A 23,343-nucleotide genomic window follows, 5' to 3' on the forward strand; every position below is an offset into this window, starting at 1 on the left:
AGTGTCTGTGCTCACAACAGGCATCAGCTTCATGAAAAACTAACATTTGTTTATTGGTTCATTTAAAATTAGATGCTGTCGAGTTCCTGCCTAGTGCTTTCATTATCCAGACAAGAATGTGCCATTAAACAACTTATTTTATTATTGAAATGCCATACATTTTGAAAGATACTAATGTCTCAAAAATGCTTTTTAAAAATTATAACACTTGAAACAGAAAATATTCTCATTTGCAAAAAAGAGAAATGCATTGTGGTACTGGAGAACAAAACAAAGAAGTGATGTCACAGCAGTTCCAAACCATCAGCTTTTTGTTTATTACATTCAATTGGTTACTAATTACTAATTTACACTGACAGATTTGCGACAACATTGTTAAACCCCAAAAACGTACATTAACAAAACAATAGTGCACAAACCGATAAAGTCCCCTATTCTGTGTAACAGAATACAACAGAATGTCCACAATAAGATGTACAGTAATTTAACATGACACACGTTGTAATGAATGCAATAAATGAAGCTGTTTTCACACGGACACATTACAACCATCTCTAGAAAGGGCTAACACTTTCTAAATGCCATAAAAATAATGACTTAACCCTCTTCTCTGTATATATGTTCTCTAAACTTATCGTAGCTCCACTGTCTTACCATGTTGACTGCATCTCCGTTGAAGGGACTCCTGTCTGTGCTCTCAGGGTAGTGGGCCAGAACCTTGGACCTGAAGGACCTCCGGATGGGGCTCTGCTCAAAGCTCTCACCTAGCAAAGAGATGAGAAGACAGACAGATGTTGAAATAGAGAGAGGGAGGGTAGAGACAAAGAAAGAGTCAGCGTTGCAATACTGGCACAGACAAAATCAGAGGGACAAGTGACCTTCATCGCCGCACTGAATTCTTAATAAGGGGACATGGTGGAGAACAGTGGTTACCAGACAGGGTAAGGATTTAATATCAGAGACAGCACAACGTTTACCCTTCATTTGACACCAGCGAAAAACCATGTGTGTCTTTAATCCCTTTATTGAACTAGAGGTGAGATTGTAGAGGGTCGAGACAGAAGCAGTGAGACCAGAGCAGGATCTTAAGGTAGCCCGCTAGCCATTTTCAGACAGGGCTAGTAGAAAATGTGGTCCTACTGTGAAGATGGGAAGCCCTGGGAGACCCAGATCACAACCACAGCAGCTGCCGCACCCTCCATCCCCTCACGCCGAAAATGAGTAAAGGTTGTAGAAGCAGGAGCAATGCACAGAATGGATCCCAAATTAACAGTTTACAGTACATGCTGAACCTGGGGTCTGATGAAAAATTAAATAAAAAGATTATCCTTGGTTTGGCACTGAAGAGAAGGAAAGAATTCCTTTTAAAAAATTAGAGGCCGTTTGAGTGCGTCACCAGTGACACGCACTTCCTCTGACCTTGATGTATTACCTTGTCTGCCTGATGCATCTCCTGCCTCTCACTGTCCCCTGTGTCAGCTGCCTGATCCACTTACATACAGAGAGCTGTGTGTGTGTGTATATATATATATATATCCTTGTGGGTACCAGAAAAGTCCCCACTGGGAAAGTAAAACAAGAAATCGTGGGGGCATGTCCCAAAGACAAAGGCTATTTTAGGCTTACAATTAGGGGTTAGGAAAAATAGTATTTTGAATTGAAATAAGATGTTAGGTCCCCACAAGGATAGTAAAGCATATCCTGTGTATGTAAGACACAGAAGTACACTCACTACCTCATTTAAAGCATCACAGTCACTCTCCTTCCCTTGAGTGCACCACTCTTCACAATAATACTCTGCCTGGCATTTGCACACACACACACACACACACCAAAACACATCTTGTAATCTAATGCTTTGACGCATATCCACTTATCCAGCCAGATTCCAGCATTCCACCTGCTTCTCCGATGACGCACGGAAAGCCGAGAACAGTAAGGATGCCGAAGGCAAGAGACGGAGCAAAACTGAGAATTGCTTTGCTTTGAATCAGGCTGGTGGGTAGTAATGAAGGTTGGGCTTTGCATCAGGCTGGTGGGTGGGTAGAAATGAAGGTTGGGCTTTGAATCAGGCTGGTGGGTGGGTAGTAATGAAGGTTGGGCTTTGAATCAGGCTGGTGGGTGGGAGGTAATGAAGGTTGGGCTTTGAATCAGGCTGGTGGGTGGGAGGTAATGAAGGTTGGGCTTTGAATCAGGCTGGTGGGTGGGCGGTAATGAAGGTTGGGCTTTGAATCATGCTGGTGGGTGGGCAGTAATGAAGGTTGGGCTTTGAATCAGGCTGGTGGGTGGGCAGTAATGAAGGTTGGGCTTTGAATCAGGCTGGTGGGTGGGCAGTAATGAAGGTTGGGCTTTGAATCAGGCTGGTGGGTGGGCAGTAATGAAGGTTGGGCTTTGAATCAGGCTGGTGGGTGGGCAGAAAGGTGAAGGCTGGTGGGTGGGGCTTTGGGCTTTGAATCAGGCTGGTGGGTGGGCAGTAATGAAGGTTGGGCTTTGAATCAGGCTGGTGGGTGGCAGTAATGAAGGTTGGGCTTTGAATCAGGCTGGTGGGTGGGCAGTAATGAAGGTTGGGCTTTGAATCAGGCTGGTGGGTGGGCAGTAATGAAGGTTGGGCTTTGAATCAGGCTGGTGGGTGGGCAGTAATGAAGGTTGGGCTTTGAATCAGGCTGGTGGGTGGGCAGTAATGAAGGTTGGGCTTTGAATCAGGCTGGTGGGTGGGCAGTAATGAAGGTTGGGCTTTGAATCAGGCTGGTGGGTGGGCAGGCTTTGAATGAAGGTTGGGCTTTGAATCAGGCTGGTGGGTGGGCAGTAATGAAGGTTGGGCTTTGAATCAGGCTGGTGGGTGGGTAGTAATGAAGGTTGGGCTTTGAATCAGGCTGGTGGGTGGGTAGTAATGAAAGTTGGGTGCTAGGAAGAAAAGAAAAAACATACTGAAATACAGGACTACCTGAAATTGTCCAAAAAAGACACGCTTGTATTCGCTGTCCATTGCATAACGATCTGCTACTGTGTGTGCACTACTGAATACGACTCTGGTGGGTGGGTTGTGCCCATGCAATGTTATGAGAACAGGGCAGCCATGTAGGATATCAGTATGATAAGGAAGAGATTCAGAGCTGGTATTAAAAACGACACCATCTTGCCGAGTGTTGAACCGTACCGATTCTATATTTGATTTTAAATCAAGGGACACGGCATGCAGATATGTGATGAGTCATCACAGTGTGGTCTTTGTGTTTATCTACCAGGCCTTGATCTTCCTCAGGGCCTCGTCGTCAAGAAGAGAACAATGTCTGGTTGCCATGGTACCCATCTCCGCTGGCGTTACGGTTATCATGGCCTTGAAGAAGCCAGTCATCAGCTGATGCAATTAGTTGGGTGAACACACACACACACACACACACACACACACACAGTGTGAAAGCTATTTAACCCAAACCATGCCTGGGATTGTTATTTGGGTTTCACTGCTCAGTGCTCATGTGGACTCGCTGAACCGGTTCTTCTAATGCCTTACCATGACCCATTTAAAAACACAAGCACTTGAAATGAATACCTTCCAGAGTGTTGTGTCAGAGATGGAAGTCAAATATTAGGAAGTAGCTGACCACATTAAAATGAAACATTTTAAGGAGACAAAGAAAGAGAGAAATGGAGTGGGGAAGAGAGAAAAAAACCGGTAGGATGCGAGGGGGTTCAACTGACAGAAAGAGAAGAAGTGGGATGGAGAGATGTAGGAAGAGGGAGATAACAGGAGAGATGTAGGAAGAGGGAGATAACAGGAGAGATGTAGGAAGAGGGAGATAACAGGAGAGATGGTGAAGCAGGGAGCGAGGGTGGCTTGTTATGGTTCTGTGGATGGAAGATTAAAACGGTGCCTCGGTTTAGGCTGTGTGACTAAATCAGCTCAGCCCACTCCAGAGAGACTGCAACAGATCTGCTGGCTGGGGTAACAATAACGAAACGCATTTAACCCTTTATGAAGTAACACCAGCAAAAGCAAGATTCTCCTACGTACATGTCTGCTCACACCACTTCTGCCACGAGGGATCAGTGATTACTCAGAGGATGGAAGGAGAAAAGATAGAAAGAATGAAGTGAATTCGCGTCAGAAGAGGGCCTCAGTCTCAGTTCTACTCCAGACACTGCAACTTCACCCAGACACGTCACCGTCACCCAGACACGTCACCGTCACCCAGACACGTCACCGTCACCCAGACACGTCACCGTCACCCAGACACGTCACCGTCACCCAGACACTGCACCGTCACCCAGACACTGCACCGTCACCCAGACACTGCACCGTCACCCAGACACTGCAACGTCACCCAGACACTGCAACGTCACCCAGACACTGCAACGTCACCCAGACACTGCAACGTCACCCAGACACTGCAACGTCACCCAGACACTGCAACTTCACCGTCACCCAGACACTGCAACTTCAACGTCACCCAGACACTGCAACGTCACCCAGACACTGCAACTTCAACGTCACCCAGACACTGCAACGTCACCCAGACACTGCAACGTCACCCAGACACTGCAACGTCACCCAGACACTGCAACGTCACCCAGACACTGCAACGTCACCCAGACACTGCAACGTCACCCAGACACTGCAACTTCACCGTCACCCAGACACTGCAACTTCACCGTCACCCAGACACTGCAACGTCACCCAGACACTGCAACGTCAACGTCACCCAGACACTGCAACGTCACCCAGACACTGCAACGTCACCCAGACACTGCAACGTCACCCAGACACTGCAACGTCACCCAGACACTGCAACGTCACCCAGACACTGCAACTTCACCGTCACCCAGACACTGCAACTTCACCGTCACCCAGACACTGCAACGTCACCCAGACACTGCAACGTCACCCAGACACTGCAACGTCACCCAGACACTGCAACTTCAACGACACTGCAGACACTGCACACTGCAATGTCACCCAGACACTGCACCGTCACCCAGACACTGCAACTTCACCGTCACCCAGACACTGCAGACACTGCAGACACTGCAACGTCACCCAGACACTGCAACTTCACGTCACCCAGACACTGCAACGTCACCCAGACACTGCACCGTCACCCAGACACTGCAACTTCACCGTCACCCAGACACTGCAACGTCACCCAGACACTGCAACTTCACCCAGACACTGCAACTTCACCCAGACACTGCAACTTCACCCAGACACTGCAACTTCACCCAGACACTGCAACTTCACCGTCACCCAGACACTGCAACTTCACCCAGACACTGCAACTTCACCCAGACACTGCAACTTCACCCAGACACTGCAACTTCACCCAGACACTGCAACGTCACCCAGACACTGCAACGTCACCCAGACACTGCAACGTCACCCAGACACTGCAACGTCACCCAGACACTGCAACGTCACCGTCACCCAGACACTGCAACGTCACCCCCAGACACTGCAACGTCACCGTCACCCAGACACTGCAACGTCACCCAGACACTGCACGTCACCGTCACCCAGACACTGCAACGTCACCGTCACCCAGACACTGCACCCAGACACTGCAACGTCACCGTCACCCAGACACTGCAACGTCACCGTCACCCAGACACTGCAACGTCACCCAGACACTGCAACCCAGACACTGCAACTTCACCCAGACACTGCAACTTCACCCAGACACTGCAACTTCACCCAGACACTGCAACGTCACCCAGACACTGCAACGTCACCCAGACACTGCAACGTCACCGTCACCCAGACACTGCAATGTCACCCAGACACTGCACCGTCACCCAGACACTGCAACGTCACCGTCACCCAGACACTGCAACGTCACCGTCACCCAGACACTGCAACGTCACCCAGACACTGCAACGTCACCGTCACCCAGACACTGCAACGTCCGTCACCCAGACACTGCAACGTCACCGTCACCCAGACACTGCAACGTCACCCAGACACTGCAACGTCACCCAGACACTGCAACGTCACCCAGACACTGCAACGTCACCCAGACACTGCAACGTCACCCAGACATTGCACGGAATCTCAACACCACAGGATCCCACTCCAGCATGGCTGGATTTCTCAAGGGGCGTTTAGTCAGAGTCACAACAGTACTCAGCCTCAGTAAGAGGACCATGTTACGCCACATATTACCATTTCATTATCAAACTGGAGTCTTTTTCAGTAGGCACACTTACAGAATAAAACTAAAATGGGAAGGCAGTAACAGACCTTGTCCAATAAAAAAAAATGGCTCGACTTGGTTTGTTGAGAAACGTTTTAAAACATTTTGATATGGTGTGCTCTAATGAATATTGCTGATTGATCACAGGATGACATCTGGTTTTCATTGGTCTATAGATGTCATGTTTGAAGATTCCAAACGCATACAATTTCATAGGATCCTAGTAGGCTTACTGACTGTTAAACACCCAGTTCTCATACAGCAGATATACAGACAGAGGAGGGATCGGACACCTAAAGACGATGAAACAGAGTACATATTGGAACGTATGATTAAAAGTCATGCACAGCTTTTCATTCTTCAAACGGACAGATGGAGACAGGGATGACTGGATGAGTGAGAAGATTTCATCCTTCAAACGGACAGATGGAGACAGGGATGACTGGATGAGTGAGAAGATTTCATCCTTCAAACGGACAGATGAGACAGGGATGACTGGATGAGTGAGAAGATTTCATCCTTCAAAACGGACAGATGGAGACAGGGATGACTGGATGAGTGAGAAGATTTCATCCTTGCCTAACTCAATTGCTCCACCACATTCAATTCATCATACCCTTGGATGGGCAGATGTCAGTGAAAAGGAAAGGGAGAACTAGGAGGAGAACGAGAGAGGTGGGTTGAGAGATGAAACGACACAAATGAGCAGACGCGGCCTCTCATTCAATGAGCAGACGCGGCCTCTCATTCAATGAGCAGACGCGGCCTCTCATTCAATGAGCAGATGTCTCATTCAAAGCAGGAAATGAGCAGAACGATTCAATGAGCAGACGAGGATTCAATGAGCAGAATTCAATGAGCAGAGGTGGGTTGAGCAGATGATTCAATGAGCAGACATTCAATGAGCAGACGCGGTCTCTCATTCAATGAGCAGACGCGGTCTCTCATTCAATGAGCAGATGCGGTCTCTCATTCAATGAGCAGACGCGGTCTCTCATTCAATGAGCAGACGCGGTCTCTCATTCAATGAGCAGACACTGCCTCAATTACAAGATCCTCCTACGTCTGTCTCCTGGTTGAATAAATGTAGCAGATGTGGTTTGCCGAACTATGCTTTTTCAAATTATATCTAACCTTGCCCCCAGACTGGAAGACAAGGCTTTCGCACAGACGGATAACACATTCTTGAGAACGGAGGACTCAGGTTTGATCATTGATTGGTTCCAGAAGCAACCAAGAGTTCACAAGATAAAAATGTTAGTCACCAGCCTTTCATATTCAGTTGCATGGAACATAGCCTAAATCGGACTTCAGTCCTTCCTTGTCTTCCTGTTTGCGACATTTCAGCATCCCTGACCATTCCACCGTGGTTCCCGTCTGACAGCGATGTCATTCCCTGTGAGAGCCACCCGTCCGTTTGGAGCCGGGAGCTAAAACCATGGCGACCCGGCATGCCAGCCGGGAACATCATGTGAAATTTGATTAGGGCTGCAGAAACAGAGGCATCTCTTGAGGGGCCAACAAGAGAAGATTGTTTCTTTCAAGTCACTCTCCATTTACAAAACACACATGGAAATAAGACATTCACCATCGACAGATATGCAGACACACACACCCCTCAAAGCAACACATCTATCTACCGACACACACAAATCCATGAAAGGCAGTGCTGCCTTGCTGCAGCAGAGATTAGTATGACCTGATGTTACATAAGTAGACAGGTGAAGGCCAGATCCACTAGCAGCAGCAACCCCCCGTCCTTTCCTTTTCACTGACAAACCTGATAAGGTGATCTTCAGCAGGGGGTGTTGTGAATGTGAGGGGGTGTAAGGGTAGGGTTTTTCACATCCTGACACAAACACCAGGCTAGATAGGATGTATGACGACAGTCTTGGAGGGTTAAATGTGTCCAGTTACCACCCCACCATGTTCCCTGGAGACCTATTCTACAGAGGACATTCCGCCTTGGATGCTCAGTCCCCTGTCCTGTCCTTCTCCCCCATCTCCATAAAGAATATAGGGTGTGACTGTGTGTTCTGTTAATTTCACAATGACAGAGCGCCAGTGGGAAGATGGTGCCGATTATTCTATTCTGAATAACGCATTCCTTGCCTCTTCCTCACTTGGGACTTAATATGGAAAATCCAGTATACCTGAGCTTGCAATATACAATTTACACACCACAGGGATTCTTTCCCAGCCCCCTCCCTTTGTGCATGACAAGTAATTTTTCCAACAATTGTTTACAGACAGATTATTTCACTGCATTACAATTCCAGTGGGTCAGACATTTACATACACTAAGTTGACTGTGCCTTTAAACAGCTTGGAAAATTCCATAAAATTATGTCATGGTTTTAGAAGCTTCTGATAGGCTAATTGACATCATTTGGAGGTGTACCTGTGGATGTATTTCAAGGCCTACCTTCAAACTCAGTGCCTCTTCGCTTGACATCATGGGAATATCAAAAAGAAATAAGCCAAAATTGTAGACCTCCACAAGTCTGGTTCATCCTTGGGAGCAATTTCCAAACACCTGAAGGTATCACGTTCATCTGTACAAACACTAGTAGGCAAGTATAAACACCATGAGACCACGCAGCTGTCATAGCACTTAGGAAGGTGACGAGTTCTGTCTTCTAGCAATTAACGTACTTTGGTGCGAAAAATGCAAATCAATCCCAGAACAACAGCAAAGGTCCTTGTGAAGATGCTGGAGAAAACAGGGGAAAAAGTCTATATCCACAGTAAAACGAGTCCTATGTCAACATAACCTGAAAGGCCGCTCAGCAAGGAAGAAGCCACTGCTCCAAAATCGCCATAAAAAAGCCAGACTACGGTTTGCAACTGCACATGTGGACAAAGATTGTACCTTTTGGAGAAATGTCCTCTGGTCTGATGAAACAAAAATCGAACTGTTTGGCCATAATAACCATCGTTATGTTTAGAGGAAAAAGGGGGATGCTTGCAAGCCGAAGAACACCATCCCAACCGTGAAGCACGGGGGTTGCAGCATCATGTTGTGGGGGTGATTTTCTACAGGAGAGACTGGTGCACTTCACAAAATATATGGCATTATGAGGAAGTAAAATTATGTGGCTACATTGAAGCAACATCTCAAGACATCAGTCAGGAAGTTAAAGCTTGGTTGCAAATGGGTCTTCCAAATGGACAATGACCCCAAGCATACTTCCAAAGTTGTGGCAAAATGGCTTAAGGACAACAAAGTCAAGGTATTGGAGTGGCCTTCACAAAGCCCCGACTTCAATCCTATAGAAAATTTGTGGGAAGCACTGAAAAAAGTGTGTGCGAGCAAAGAGGCCTACAAACCTGACTTAGTTACACCAGCTGTCATTAGGAAGGGCCAAAATTCACCCAACTTATTGTGGGAAGCGTGTGGAAGGCTACCCAAAATGTTTGACCCAAGTTAAACAATTTAAAGGCAATACACTCAATTAGTATTTGGTAGCATGTAAACTTCTGACCCGCTGGGAATGTGATGAAAGAAATAAAAGCTGAAATGAATCATTCTAATACTATTCTGACAATTCACATCCTTAAAATAAAGTGGTGATCCTAACTAACCTAAGACAGGGAATTTTTACTAGAGTTAAAATGTCAGGAATTGTGAAAAACTGAGTTTAAATGTATTCGGCTAAGGTGTATGTAAACTTCTGACTTCATCTGTACCTACATACATAATCTCATATTTGGAATGAGAAAGGAGGATTCAAGAAAGCTACACTGAAGACGATTTTCTAAAAGCAAGTGGGTGACTGATTACCTAACGATCAACTGCTGGGGGAGAACAAATGGTGGCGATTCAACATTTAAAAGAAAATTAAGATTTAACAGAAAAATATGACTGCCGATATTCTGGTCAGAGCCGATAGGAAGGCCAACCACTGCTTTAGGCATTCATCTTCGCGGTAAGTCTATTCTCTTAGAGATAATGTCATATAGCTCTGGATGTGACCACTCCCTCCCCCTCAGGTTTCAGGCACTACCGCAGCCTCACTGTGGTTGACTGTCATGGTCACCATGGCAATCTGACGCCCTCCACCACTGCATCCAGGAGACCGGACCAGAAGAGGCTCCGACAACCACGAAGGAGTTGGCTACAGAAGAAACAGACTGGCAGCCAGGGGAGTGTCCACTACATAGGGCGGTGTCCACTACATGGAGCGGTGTCCACTACATAGGGCGGTGTCCACTACATAGGGCGGTGTCCACTACATAGGGCGGTGTCCACTACATAGGGCGGTGTCCACTACATAGGGCGGTGTCCACTACATAGGGTGGTGTCCATACCAGTATCGTAATATTTTTTCCATGGCAAAAATGAAAAGACAAAGCAGAGTAAACTATTTGGTCCTTTAAAAACCTGCTGTATGTAAAATAGTGTAGCATGGAAAATAAATCAATGTGACATAATGGTAATGATGTTTGTTAACAACATTAGGCTGTTTTCCTAAAGAAGTTAAAACATGAAGTGGATTTGTTTCCTTGCTACGATACTAACGAATATCGCAATACTGGCATCATCCCAGCCTTAATGGGTATACCGATTCCCTACAGGCACGAAACAGAAGAATCTGAAAAGGAGGCAAATTAACCTGTACCATCTGAACTTGTGAGGTCTAAGGTGGTGCAACGGCGGCTCTGCCCCACCCCATCTCCTCCCCTGATGATTCCAGTCTCACAGACCACCATCCGCCTCCCGGTCCCATCCTGTCATCTCCTCCCCTGATGACTCCTCCCATCGCATCCTGCGATGCACTTGAGTGCTACTTCCCTGAGTCGTTGTTCATTGATTATGGCACAAAATGTTTTTTTTTAAATGTTGAGCAACAGGAGAAAAAAAAAAGTTTGGGTAGTACAAGTTAATCTCACTTCTTTTCAAATTGTTTTCTTCGGTTACCAGGTAGAACAGAAAACCAGCAGGCTCTGGACCTCGTAGGGCAACTTCAGTCCTGACTGGTGTCACACTTTTACCCCAGCTAATACACCCAACTCCAATAATCTAATGATCTTCAGTTAAAAATGCGGATGGGAAAGCGTGACACCAATCCAGAAAACCCTGGCCTACATGGTTGGCATCAGCCGTTCTCCTCTAATAACTACACAACCCCATCCCCCCAGGGAGCGATGTGGCGAGTGTTCAGACTTTATAATGACAATAAAAACACAAAATATGCTGTAATCATGGATATATAAATAGGCCAGGGATGGGAATGCCCCAGTAAACACACCTGACTCCAATAATCAACTAATCATGATCTTCAGTGTATAATTCTCAGCTGTGTTTGTTAGGAATGGAGTGCGCATGACACCACCCCGGCCCCGAGGATTGGAGTTGCCCATCAGTCAAAACGGTTAAATATGAATTGATTGAGAAGTTAAATTTAAGGGATTTCTATATCTGCTCAGCTGTGACTGTCACGACAATAAACACTCCCTGCTGACCGTCACGGTCTCAGCTGTTTTCCCGAAGTCTCACCGATACTGGATGGATAGGCACCATTGCACTTCTCACCTGACTAAGCTCGACAAAAAAAAGAATAACTCGGACGGTCGCCCAGTCACTTTGATAAATCAATTGATTGAAGACCTTTTGGTGATTTCACCTTCAATTGCGTTGGCAAATTCGGCAGTTAACGCTTTTTGAATGATTATTCTATATTATGCTATAATAGGCTATCAAAAAACAATATTTACCAGCTAATTCTTCGGGTTCTAGACCAGTCTCCGTATCCAATCCACACACCACGAAGTGCTGGGCGAAGCGGCACGAAGCCGAGCCTGTGGCAGAGGTAACCCCGCTCATCATCGGTTTAGATGTGATAGGCTACTCCGTCCGTCTCTATTCCACGCTCTGGATCTCCATAGTGTAGCCTACGCAGGTCAAGTGAGACGTTTCAAACGAACTCCTCGTATTATATTTGGGATGAAATGTGCTCTTCTGTTCTCGGTCCACGGTCGGCAGCCTAGTGTCAGCCCGTTTTTGATTGTGTTGTCGAGGCACAGGGAGCCTATTTTGGGGAGGATCTCAATTGCATCTCCTTGCGTCCTTTCTCCACGCCTCCTTCTCAAAACCCATTGGATGAGAAAACCAGAGGTTCCTCCCCTCTGACCTTCTCCTCCAATGGGTTTTGAGGAGGAGAGAGGATACGAGTAGGACACTATTGGATTTTCCCAAAGTGTGATAAGGGGAGGAGGGGAGAGAAAGGGAGGGAAGAGATGGAGGAGGGGGGAAGAGAGAGGAGGGGGAGCACGGAGGAGAGAGAAGGAGGAGGGGGAGAGAGGGGGAGGAGGGGGGAGGGGGAGGGAGGGAGGGAGGGAGGGGGGGAGGAGGGGGGAGGGAGAGAGGGAGGGAGGGAGGGGGGGGAAGAGGGAGGGGGAGAAGAGAGAGAGAATGAGGGGAAGAGAGAGAGCGGGAGGAGGGGGAAGAGAGAGAGAATGAGGGGAAGAGAAAGAGCGGGAGGAGGGGGAAGAGAGAGAGATTGAGGGGAAGAGAGAGAGAGGGCTGAGGGGGAAGAGAGAGACAGAGGGAGGGGAAGAAAGAGAGAGAGCAGGGGTGGAAGAGAGAGGGAGGGAGGGGGAAGAGAGAGAGAGGGAGGAAGAGAGAGGGGGAGGGGGAAGAGAAAGAGAGGGAGGGGGAAGAGAGAGAGGGGAAGAGGGAGGGAGGGAGAGAGAGAGAGAGAGAGGGAAGAGAGAGAGAGAGAGGGGGAAGAGTAAAAGAGGGGAGGGGGAAGACAGAGAGAGAGAGGGAGGGGAGAGATAGAGAGAGAGGGGGGAAGAGAGAGAGGGAGGAGGGTTGGGGGAGGGAGAAGAAGTAGAGAGAGGGAGGGGGAAGAGAGAGGGGAGGGGGAAAAGAGAGAGGGAGGAGGGTTGGAAGAGAGAGGGAGGGGGAGAGAGGGGGGAAGAAGTAGAGAGAGGGAGGGGGAAGAGAGAGAGGGAGGGGGAGAGAGAGGGAGGGGGAAGAGAGAGAGAGCGGGACGGGGAAGAGAGAAAGAGGGAGGGGAGAAGAGAGAGGGGGTGGGGGAGGGGGAAAAGAGAGAGAGGGGGAGAGAGAGAGGGGGGGGGGAGAGGGGGGGAAGAGAGGGAGGGAGGGAAGAGAGCGAGAGGGCGGGAAGAGACAGGGAGAGGGGGAAGAGAGAGAGAGGGGGGTATAGAGAGGGAGGGGGAAGAGGAAAAGAGGGAGAGGGAAGAGAGGAGGAGGGGGGTAAGAGAGAGAGAGACCCCAAAAGGCCTGTGGTGTTGATGGTATCCTCAATGAAATGATCAAATAACAGACAACAAATTCCAATTGGGTATACTAAAACTCTTTAACATCATTCTTAACTCTGGCATCTTCCCCAATATTTAGAACCAAGGACTGTTCACCCCAATCCACAAAAGTGGAGACAAATTTGACCCCAATAACTACCGTGGGATATACGTCAACAGCAACCGTGGGAAAGTCCTCTGCATTGTCATTAACAGCAGACTCGTACCTTTCCTCAGTGAAAACAATGTACTGAGCAAATGTCAAATTGGCTTTATTCCAAATTATCGTACGACAGACCATGTATTCACCCTGCACACCCTAATTGACAAACAAACAAACAAAACAAAACAAAGGCAAAGTCTTCTCATGCTTTGTTGATTTGAAAAAAGCCTTTGACTCAGTTTGGCATGAGGGTCTCCTATACAAATTGATGAAAAGTGGTGTTGGGGGAAAAACATACGACATTATAAAATCCATGTACGCAAACAACAAGTGTGCGGGTAAAATAGGCAAAAAAACACACACATTTCTTCCCACAGGGCTGTGGGGTGAGACAGGGATGTAGCTTAAGTCCCACCCTCTTCAACATATATATCAACAAATTGGCGAGGGCACTAGAAAGGTCAGCAGCAGCCGGGCCTCACCCTACTAGAATCTGAAGTCAAATATCTACTGTTTGCTGATGATCTGGTGCTTCTGTCCCCAACCAAGGTGGGCCTAATACAGCAGCACCTAGATCTTCTGCACAGATTCTGCCAGACCTGGGCCCTGACAGTAAATCTCAGTAAGACCAAAATAATGGTGTTCCAAAAAAAGTCCAGTCGCCTGGGCCACAAATCCAAATTCCATCTTGACACTGTTGCCCTAGAGCACACATAAAAAAGATACATACCGTGGCCTAAACATCAGCACCACAGGTAACTTCCACAAAGCTGTGAATGATCTGAGAGACAAGGCAAGAAGGGCCTTCTATGCCATCAAAAGGAACATACAATTCGACCTACCAATTAGGTTCTGGCCAAAAATACTTGAATCAGTTATAGAACACATTGCCCTTTATGGTTGTGAGGTCTGGGGTCCGCTCACCAACCAAGAATTCATCAAATGGGACAAACACCAAATTAAGACTCTGCATGCAAAAATATCCTCTGTGTACAATGTAAACTCAGCAAAAAAAAGAAACGTCCCCTTTTCAGGACCCTGTCTTTCAAAGTTAATTTGTAAAGATCCAAATAACTTCACAGATCTTTATTGTAAAATGTTTAAATACTGTTTCTCATGCTTGTTCAATGAACCATCAACAAGTAATGAACATGCACCTGTGGAACGGTCGTTAAGACACTAACACCTTCAGACGGTAGGCAATTAAGGTCGCAGTTATGAAAACTTAGGACACTAAAGAGGCATTTCTACTGACTCTGAAAAACACCAAAAGCTTACTGTGAGACGCCTAAGACAGTGCTACAGGGAGACAGGATGGACAGATGATTGTCCTCGCAGTGGCAGACCACATGTAACAACACCGGCACAGGATCGGTATATCCGAACATCACACCTGCGGGACAGGTACAGAATGGCAACAACAACTGCCCGAGTTACACCAGGAATGCACAATCCCTCCATCAGTGCTCAGACTGTCCTCAATAGGCTGAGAGAGGCTGGACTGAGGGCTTGTGGGCCTGTTGTAAGGCAGGTCCTCACCAGACATCACTGGCAACAATGCCGCCTATGGGCACAAACCCACTGTCGCTGGACCAGACAGGACTGGCAAAAAGTGCTCTTCTCTGTCGATTCGCAGTTTTGTCTCACCAGGGGTGATGGTCGGATTCGCATTTATCATCAAAGGAATGAGCGTTACACTGAGGTCTGTACTCTGGAGTGGGATCAATTTGGAGGTGGAGGGTCCGTCATGGTCTGGGGCTGTGTGTCACAGCATCATCGGACTGAGCTTGCTGTCATTGCAGGCAATCTCAACGCTACAGGGAAGACATCCTCCTCCCTCATGTGGTACCCTTCCTGCAGGAAGAGCCCAGATCTCAATCCCATTGAGCACGTCTGGGACCTGTTGGATCGGAGGATGAGGGCTAGGGCCATTCCACCCCAGAAATGTCCGGGAACTTGCAGGTGCCTTGGTGGAAGAGTGCGGTAACATCTCACAGCAAGAACTGGAAAATCTGATGGAGTCCATGGGGAGGAGATGCACTGCAGTACTTGGAGAAGAGTCCCCTAAGTAAGCTGGTCCTGGGGATCTGTTCACAAACACACCCCACAGAGCCCCAGGACAGAAACCCATTTAGACCCAAACAAATCATGAGAAAACAAAATGATAATTACTTGACACATTGGAAAGAATTAACAAAAAAACAGAGCAAACTAGAATGCTGTTTGGCCCTAAACAGAGAGTACAGAGTGGCAGAATACCTGACCACTGTGACTGACCCAAACTTAAGGAAAGCTTTGACTATGTACAGACTCAGTGGGCATAGCCTTGCTATTGAGAAAGGCCGCCATTGACAGACCTGGCTCTCAAGAGAAGACAGGCTATGTGCACTCTGCCCACAAAATGAGGTGGAAACTGAGCTGCACTTCCTAACATCCTGCCCAATGTTTGACCATATTAGAGACACATATTTCTCTCCGATTACACAGATCCACAAATAATTAGAAAACAAACCTGATTTTGATAAAGTCCCTTATCTACTGGGTGAAATACCACAATGTGCATCACAGCAGCAAGATTTGTGAGCTGTTGCCACAAGAAAAGGTCAATCAGTGAAGAACAAACACCATTGTAAATACAACCCATATTTATGCTTATTTATTTTCCCTTTTGTACTTTAACCATTTGTACATCGTTACAACACTGTATATATAAAAAATATTACATTTGTAATGTCTTTATTCTTTTGGAACTTCTGTGAGTGAAATGTTTACTGTTCATTTTTATTGTTTATTTCACTTGCTTTGGCAATGTTAACATATGTTTCCCATGCCAATAAAGCCCCTTGAATTGAATTGAATTGAATTGAAAGAGGGAGGGGGAGAGAGAGAACGAGAGAGAGGGGGGAGGGGGAGAGAGAAAGGGAGGGAGGGGGAGGGAGAGGGGGAGGAGGGAGGGAGGGAGGGGGGGGAGAGAGAAATGGAGGGAGGGAGGTGGAGAGAGAGGGAGGTAAGGAGATGGGGGAGAGTTAGGGGGGAGTGAGAGAGAAAGAGGGAGGGGGGTGCTTTGAGTACAGCTGTAAGACAGCGTGTTCCAGTTGCCTCCAATATACAGCAAATTTGCACAGCCATTGAGTGGGACAACATTCCATAGGCAACAATCAACAGCCTGATCAACTCTATGCAAAGGAGATGTGTCGTACTGCATGAGGAAAATGGTCACACCAGATACTGACTGGTTTTCTGATCCACACCCCCGTCCTTTTTTTTAAGCTCTCTGTGACCAACAGATGCATATTTGTATTCCCAGTCATGTGAAATCCATAGATTAGGGCCTAATGCGTTTATATCACTTGGTTGATTTCCTTTTTTGAACCGAAGTACTTGGGTGTACGAGATTTGACTTCAGAAGAGTTACAGCGTTTGTTGAGTGGTGGTGTACTTCCTCCCAGGCCGTTGGCATAGTGCAAGGATAGATAGGGTTAAAGTAGTGGAATAATGTGATGGGTTTTAATGAGTATAGCGTTAGTTGGTAGGGTAATTGGGGTGGCAGGGTAGCCTAGTGCTTAGAGCGTTGGACTAATAACCGGAAGGTTGCAAGTTCAAACCCCCGAGCTGACAAAGTACAAATCTGTCGTTCTGCCCCTGAACAGGCAGTTAACCCACTGTTCCTAGGCAGTCATTGTAAATAAGAATTTGTTTGTAACTGACTTGCCTAGTAAAATAAAGGTACAAAAAAAATTCAAATGTGTATTTATTTAAAAAATTTCATGGTTCCCTTTTCCCATTTTGCATCACAAAGTGTAATGGATCTACAATAGTGGCGAAAAGGTTTGAGAATGACACAAATATGAATTTTCTCAAAGTCTGCTGCCTCAGTTTGTATGGTGGCAATTTGCATATACTCCAGAATGTTATGAAGAGTGATCAGATGAATTGCAATTAATTGCACAGTCCCTCTTTGCCATGCAAATGAACTGAATCCCCCAAAAACATTTCCACTGCATTTCAGCCCTGCCACAAAAGGACCAGCTGACATCATGTCAGTGATTCTCTCGTTAACACAGGTGTGAGTGTTGACAAGGACAAGGCTGGAGATCACTCTGTCATGCTGATTGAGTTTGAATAACAGACTGGAAGCTTCAAAAGGAGGGTGGTGCTTGGAATCATTGTTCTTCCTCTGTCAACCATGGTTACCTGCAAGGAAACACGTGCCGTCATCATTGCTTTGAACAAAATGGGCTTCACAGGCAAGGATATTGCTGACAGTAAGATTGCACCTAAAATCAACTATTTATCGGATCATCAAGAACTTCAAGGAGAGTGGTTCAATTGTTGTGAAGAAGGCTTCAGGGCGCCCAAGAAAGTCCAGCAAGCGCAAGGACCGTCTCCTAAAGTTGATTCAGCTGCGAGATCAGGGCACCACCAGTACAGGAATGGCATCAGGCAGGTGTGAGTGCATCTGCACGCACAATGAGGCGAAGACTTTTGGAGGATGGCCTGGTGTCAAGTAGGGCAGCAAAGAAGCCACTTTTCTCCAGGAAAAACATCAGGGACAGACTGATATTCTGCAAAAGGTACAGGGATTGGACTGCTGAGGACTGGGGTAAAGTAATTTTCTTTGATGAATCCCCTTTACGATTGTTTGGGGCATCCGGAAAAAAAGCCTGTCCGGAGAAGACAAGGTGAGCGCTATCATCAGTCCTGTGTCATGCCAACAGTAAAGTATCCTGAGACCATTCATGTGTGGGGTTGCTTCTCAGCCAAGGGAGTGGGCTCACTCACAATTTTGCCTAAGAACACAGCCATGAATAAAGAATGGTACCAACACATCCTCCGAGAGCAACTTCTCCCAACCATCCTGGAACAGTTTGGTGATGAACAATGCCTTTTTCAGCATGATGGAGCACCTTGCCATAAGGCAAAAGTGATAACTAAGTGGCTCAGGGAACAAAACATTAATATTTTGGGTACATGACCAGGAAACTCCCCATACCTTAATCCTATTGAGAACTTGTGGTCAATCCTCAAGAGGCGGGTGGACAAACAAAAACCCACAAATTCGGACAAACTCCAAGCATTGATTATGCAAGAACGGGCTGCCATCAGTCAGGATGTGGCCCAGAAGTTAATTGACAGCATGACAGGGTGGATTGCAGAGGTCTTGAAAAAGAAGGGTCCACACTGCAAATATTGACTCTTTGCATCAACTTCATCTAATTATCAATAAAAAGCCTTTGACACTTATGAAATGCTTGTAATTATACTTCAGTATTCCATAGTAACACCTGACAAAAAATATCCAAAGACACTAAAGCAGCAAACCTTGTGGAAATTAAATATTTGTGTCATTCTCAAAACTTTTGGCCACGACTGTATACTATAGTTCAGTTGGGGGTGGTAATGAAACATAATGGATGTCAACTATTAAAACAGAAGAAGAAGGGATTCCAAGTCGGAAACTCTGGTCTCTTTCTAGAACTCTGACTTTCTGACCTAAAGATCACTGACGTCATGATTTGACCACATTTTTTATTAGTTCCCAGTTGTCTTGAAAGCACGAATTGTCTTCCAAGAAGCACAGTAACGGTCCGTCTTTTCACTTATTCAACCCGTCCGACAGTAGTTGACTTAAGTTGTACTTTTGACAGACAGAAACAGAAAGTGATGTAGCCTAGGTAAGATGGTCACACTCACATTGATCAGGCCCCACCTCACCAAACCTACCAAACGGGAGCAAACGTACCTCAAAGGCTGTTCAAGAACGGTATGCACGGTTTTGTGAAAAAGTGTCTTTCAGTGCTGTAACGCAACTTAGAAACAAACTGAGTCTTTCAGTACAAACCGTCACTCAACATAGCAAATGATGCGGTAAACTGAACACACCCCATGGAGGCAATCGCCATTTTGAAGTAGTGATTTTCTTCTTCACGATTGGTTGATCCCTCCTGATGATCATCCAATGAAGTTGGAAGTCCCCACCCAGTTGACTAATTTAAAATGGTGGAAGCCCTCAATGGCGCTGGCCGTGCTGACATGGCCTTTAGGCCACAAGAGGTCTCTGTCATTCTCTATGGCAGAGGTGGGCAATTACAGTCCTTGAGGGCCTGATTGGTGTCACAGTTTTACCCCAGCTCCAGCTAACACACCTGACTCAAATAATCACCTAATCATGATCTTCAGTTTAGAATGCAATTTGATTAATCAACTGAGTTTGCAAGGGATTGAGAAAAAGTGTGACACCAATCAGACCCCCTCCCAAGGATCATTTGGAGTTGCCCACCCCTGCTCTATGGGAAGGATGCGTTTCTTAAGTATTCTACAGGGCCTTTTAATGAGCACAGTCTTGAGGTTGATTACACTGATTAATGAAGGGGCAGGTTCATGTTCAACCAGATGGCTTTAAAAGGTTCTTCCTAGACACCCAAGGAGATGTTGTGAATTCAGCATTTGATATTTGCAGCCATGGGATCAAAGCAGGTGCTAATTAAGCTTTTGGCAGTGGTTGCTGCGTTTGTATGTTTCTGGGATGCTGTGTTGTCAGCTCCTTGGGCTCATGCAGCTCTGAACCCCAGGGCCTTCCAAAAGTCTGCAGTGCTACAACCCAGGGGCTTCCAGAACCAGAGATCTGCAGTGCTGCAACCCAGGAAGCAGGATTTAGTGTTCCAGTCAAAGCAAGGCTTTGAAACTCCGCTGACCTGGACGTTTCCTCGTGATCCAGTGCCAGAGGCCAAGCCTGATGTGAGAAATGTTGAGCTGAAGCAGCCTGTCCCTGCCAACACGGTGGGGGTCAAATGTGGGGAGAATCTGGTCCAGGTGGAGGTCACGCAGGATCTGTTTGGTATTGGGCAACTCATCCAGCCGGCGCATCTCACCCTGGGGGGCTGTGCTGCAGTTGGGGAGGATGTCGAAGCCCAAAGGCTGATATTTGAGTCTGAGCTGCAGGGATGCGGCAGCAAACTGGAGGTAGCCTTTGTTCAAATCCAAATGTCCAGTTAAAATATTTTACATCTCAGGACTGGTTTCCTGGACACATAGTAAGCCTAGTCTTGGACTTTTTATTCTCTAAATTAAGTGTCATTTGGTCCACATGTTTACGAAGCATGTGACAAATAAAACATTATTTGAAGTGAAATGAAATGGAGTTATTTAAAGCAACTGCTTTAAACACTTGTTTTTTTTTGCTACCACTTCACAGATGGCAGAGGATGCCTTCATCTATACCTTCTACCTGCTCTACAAACCAAGCAATATTGCCAACACCCCTGTTGTAAGGACCACTGAGGCTGTTGTAGGCATTGAGTGCCACTACAAGAGGTGAGACTTCTCCACGCAGATGACTTGTGGTGCATAGACATTGACTTATCAGAAGAAGGCTGACGTCACTCAGGACTTTGGTTAATTTTGCAATAACTAATGTCCATTTCTCCCCTTGCAGGAAACTCAATGTGAGCAGCAATGCCTTGAAGCCTACCTGGACCCTCTTTGCAGACTCTAAATTAGTTGAGGAGCAACTCTACTTTTCTCTCAAGCTCATGACTGGTGGGCAGTTCCATGTCTGTTAATTATTATTAGTGTCTGTATGGTAGCGCACTTAGCCAACACCTAGCAACCTCGCGAAGCGGTTTGGTTTTCTTGGTGTAATGGTTAAGGTGTTGGGTTGACACTTGCTGGTCCCAGTGAATGCTACACACAACTTGCAGCAGTCTACTGTAGCCCAGAAATGACTGACATGGTTGTTACATTGTAATGTGAAGTCTATAATTTTGGGTGTTTCTTTGTCAAGATGCTATTAAATTACACAGATTTTTGCTTTCTAGATGACTGGCAGATGGAGAGGGCCTCCAGTCAGTACTTCCTAGGTGACTTGATTCGCATGGAAGCCACTATCCTGCAGTACCACCATGTGCCTCTGCAGGTTTTTGTGGAAAGCTGTGTTGCCACGCTGGTGCCTGACATTAACTCTAAGCCCAGATACTCATTCATTGAGAATGACGGGTGAGTCGGCGAGGGCATTGTTTGGGATCAGGAATTAAACTAACTATACTTTTGTCTTACTAACACCGATTTAGCTGAGATGCTATATTGAGGGTTGTGCTTGCAGACTGTCATTTTAGCAATGTTAGTGTAATGCACTGGATAGGAGTGTCTGCTAAATATGAACTGAAATACCAATTCCACATTTCTTACTGAAATAATTGACCAACAAACTATGACTGTACAACTAATTTCATACAGCTTACTGGCAAAAGCAGATGAGCCTAATTCTGGACAAATTCCTTTTAATTGAGGTTCTCCATTAATATTTTGTCGGTAGATAAGTAATCTCTATCTACTGAAATCTTCCATAGAAGTTGCAAATGTTACTGCACATTCTCCTTGTGAAATGTTCTTCAGGTGTCTAGTTGATGGGCACTAGTTCCCAGTTCCTGCCTCGCTCACAGGACCACAAGCTTCAGATCCAGCTGGAGACCTTCATATTCAAACAGCAGTATGCTGGCCCTGGAAGTAACAGCAAAACTAGCCAGGAAAAAATGGACCTGATCTACATAACCTGCCACCTAAAGGCCACTGCAGCTTCCTCCCCAACTTCTGCTGAGGGCAAGGCCTGTTCCTTTGTCAACGGGTATATGTACAGTGACTTTTCTTCTGATGGGTGTGTTGATTTTTGCAATGGAAGCACATTTCTTAATGGACTGGCAGGATTGTTCTTCAATTTCTTGTTTCAGGTCTACTGAATACTGGTAAAGCAGTTTGTTTTTCTTCACAGGTGGTGGTCTGCAGATGGGGATGACCAGGTGTGTGGTTGCTGTGACACCACCTGTACCATGAGAAGGGCCAGGGCTATTTCCATCCACGCTGGTATGACTTGAGTTTTCAAATTCACTGGCTCAACATTTCAGCTTCCTTGAGGCTCAACACAAATGATTTGGCAACTTGAGGGCTGCTGGGCCAGATCCTGAGAACTCCTATCCTTGTGCCCTTGAGGAAGGCTATTAACCCCACCTTGCTCTCCCCGTCCAGTGGCGCTGCACTGTGGCTTGACCCTGTGTGCCTAAACTGACATGTGCGATCATCATTCAATTGGATGTTTGCCGCTTGAGGGACTTTGTTTTGCGCATTCTTAAACATTGGCAATACATCTCATGTTTATGATAATTCTAGTCCTCTTACAATTGCCTTCTCTCTCCCCAGATGTGCAGTGGGAAGCCGACGCTGTCCTTGGACCCATATCCATCCAGTAGTGTTGACGTGATCTACCTGAATCATGACATTAAATAGGCTATAGAGAAAAGAACAACTTAATGGTTATGTGCTGTATTCTTCTCTTGGTTTGCCAGTACAGGAGACTATTTTTGGTCTCTGTAGTATCATTATAGATCAAGTTCACACTGTCTCTTGGATACTCAACTGGGGTTGGGTTAAATTGACATTAACTTTCCTGTTGAAGAAAAGTGACACTTAAGAGTTCATTTTAAAGGTAGGGTTGTCTATGCTCTTGACATTTGCTTGCTTTTGTAAGGAACCTTGTTTTAATGCCCATGTGACTACATACTTTTTCTCTATTGCTTGTATGGGAAGACACCGTCCTGCCAGAAATGGTTCAATAAACCAACAGTCGGTGGCCTCCACTCATTGCTGTTCTGGTACTTTAATCTCATCAGCACTATACCAGTAACTTCGCATGGCTGCATTTTTAAACAGTCAGAATGGGTACTAGGACAT

General features: G+C 46.4%; 2 protein-coding genes across 2 annotated transcripts in view; one reads left to right on the forward strand and one right to left on the reverse strand.

Annotated features, from left to right (window-relative positions):
* The window catches only part of LOC112218337 (DENN domain-containing protein 5B), a 39,569-nt gene extending 27,329 nt beyond the window's left edge, over positions 1-12,240 (reverse strand). The window contains exons 1-2 of the mRNA XM_024379043.2: positions 11,907-12,240; positions 655-764 (exon numbers count right to left, since the gene is read on the reverse strand). Coding sequence (XP_024234811.1) covers positions 655-764; positions 11,907-12,018 — 222 coding nt within the window. The 5' untranslated portion in view covers positions 12,019-12,240. The remainder of the gene's footprint in view (positions 1-654; positions 765-11,906) is intronic.
* A 7,733-nt stretch (positions 12,241-19,973) lies between these two features.
* LOC112219090 (zona pellucida sperm-binding protein 3-like) lies at positions 19,974-22,130 on the forward strand. Its single transcript, XM_024380301.2, has 5 exons — positions 19,974-20,583; positions 20,816-20,934; positions 21,056-21,159; positions 21,438-21,615; positions 22,015-22,130. The coding sequence occupies exons 1-5, from the start codon at positions 20,083-20,085 to the stop codon at positions 22,034-22,036; spliced, it is 924 nt and encodes a 307-aa protein (XP_024236069.1). The 5' UTR covers positions 19,974-20,082; the 3' UTR covers positions 22,037-22,130.
* The last annotated feature ends 1,213 nt before the right edge of the window (positions 22,131-23,343 follow it).

The sequence above is a fragment of the Oncorhynchus tshawytscha genome, linkage group LG01 (genome assembly GCF_018296145.1).
Source record: "Oncorhynchus tshawytscha isolate Ot180627B linkage group LG01, Otsh_v2.0, whole genome shotgun sequence".
NCBI lineage: Eukaryota > Metazoa > Chordata > Actinopteri > Salmoniformes > Salmonidae > Oncorhynchus > Oncorhynchus tshawytscha.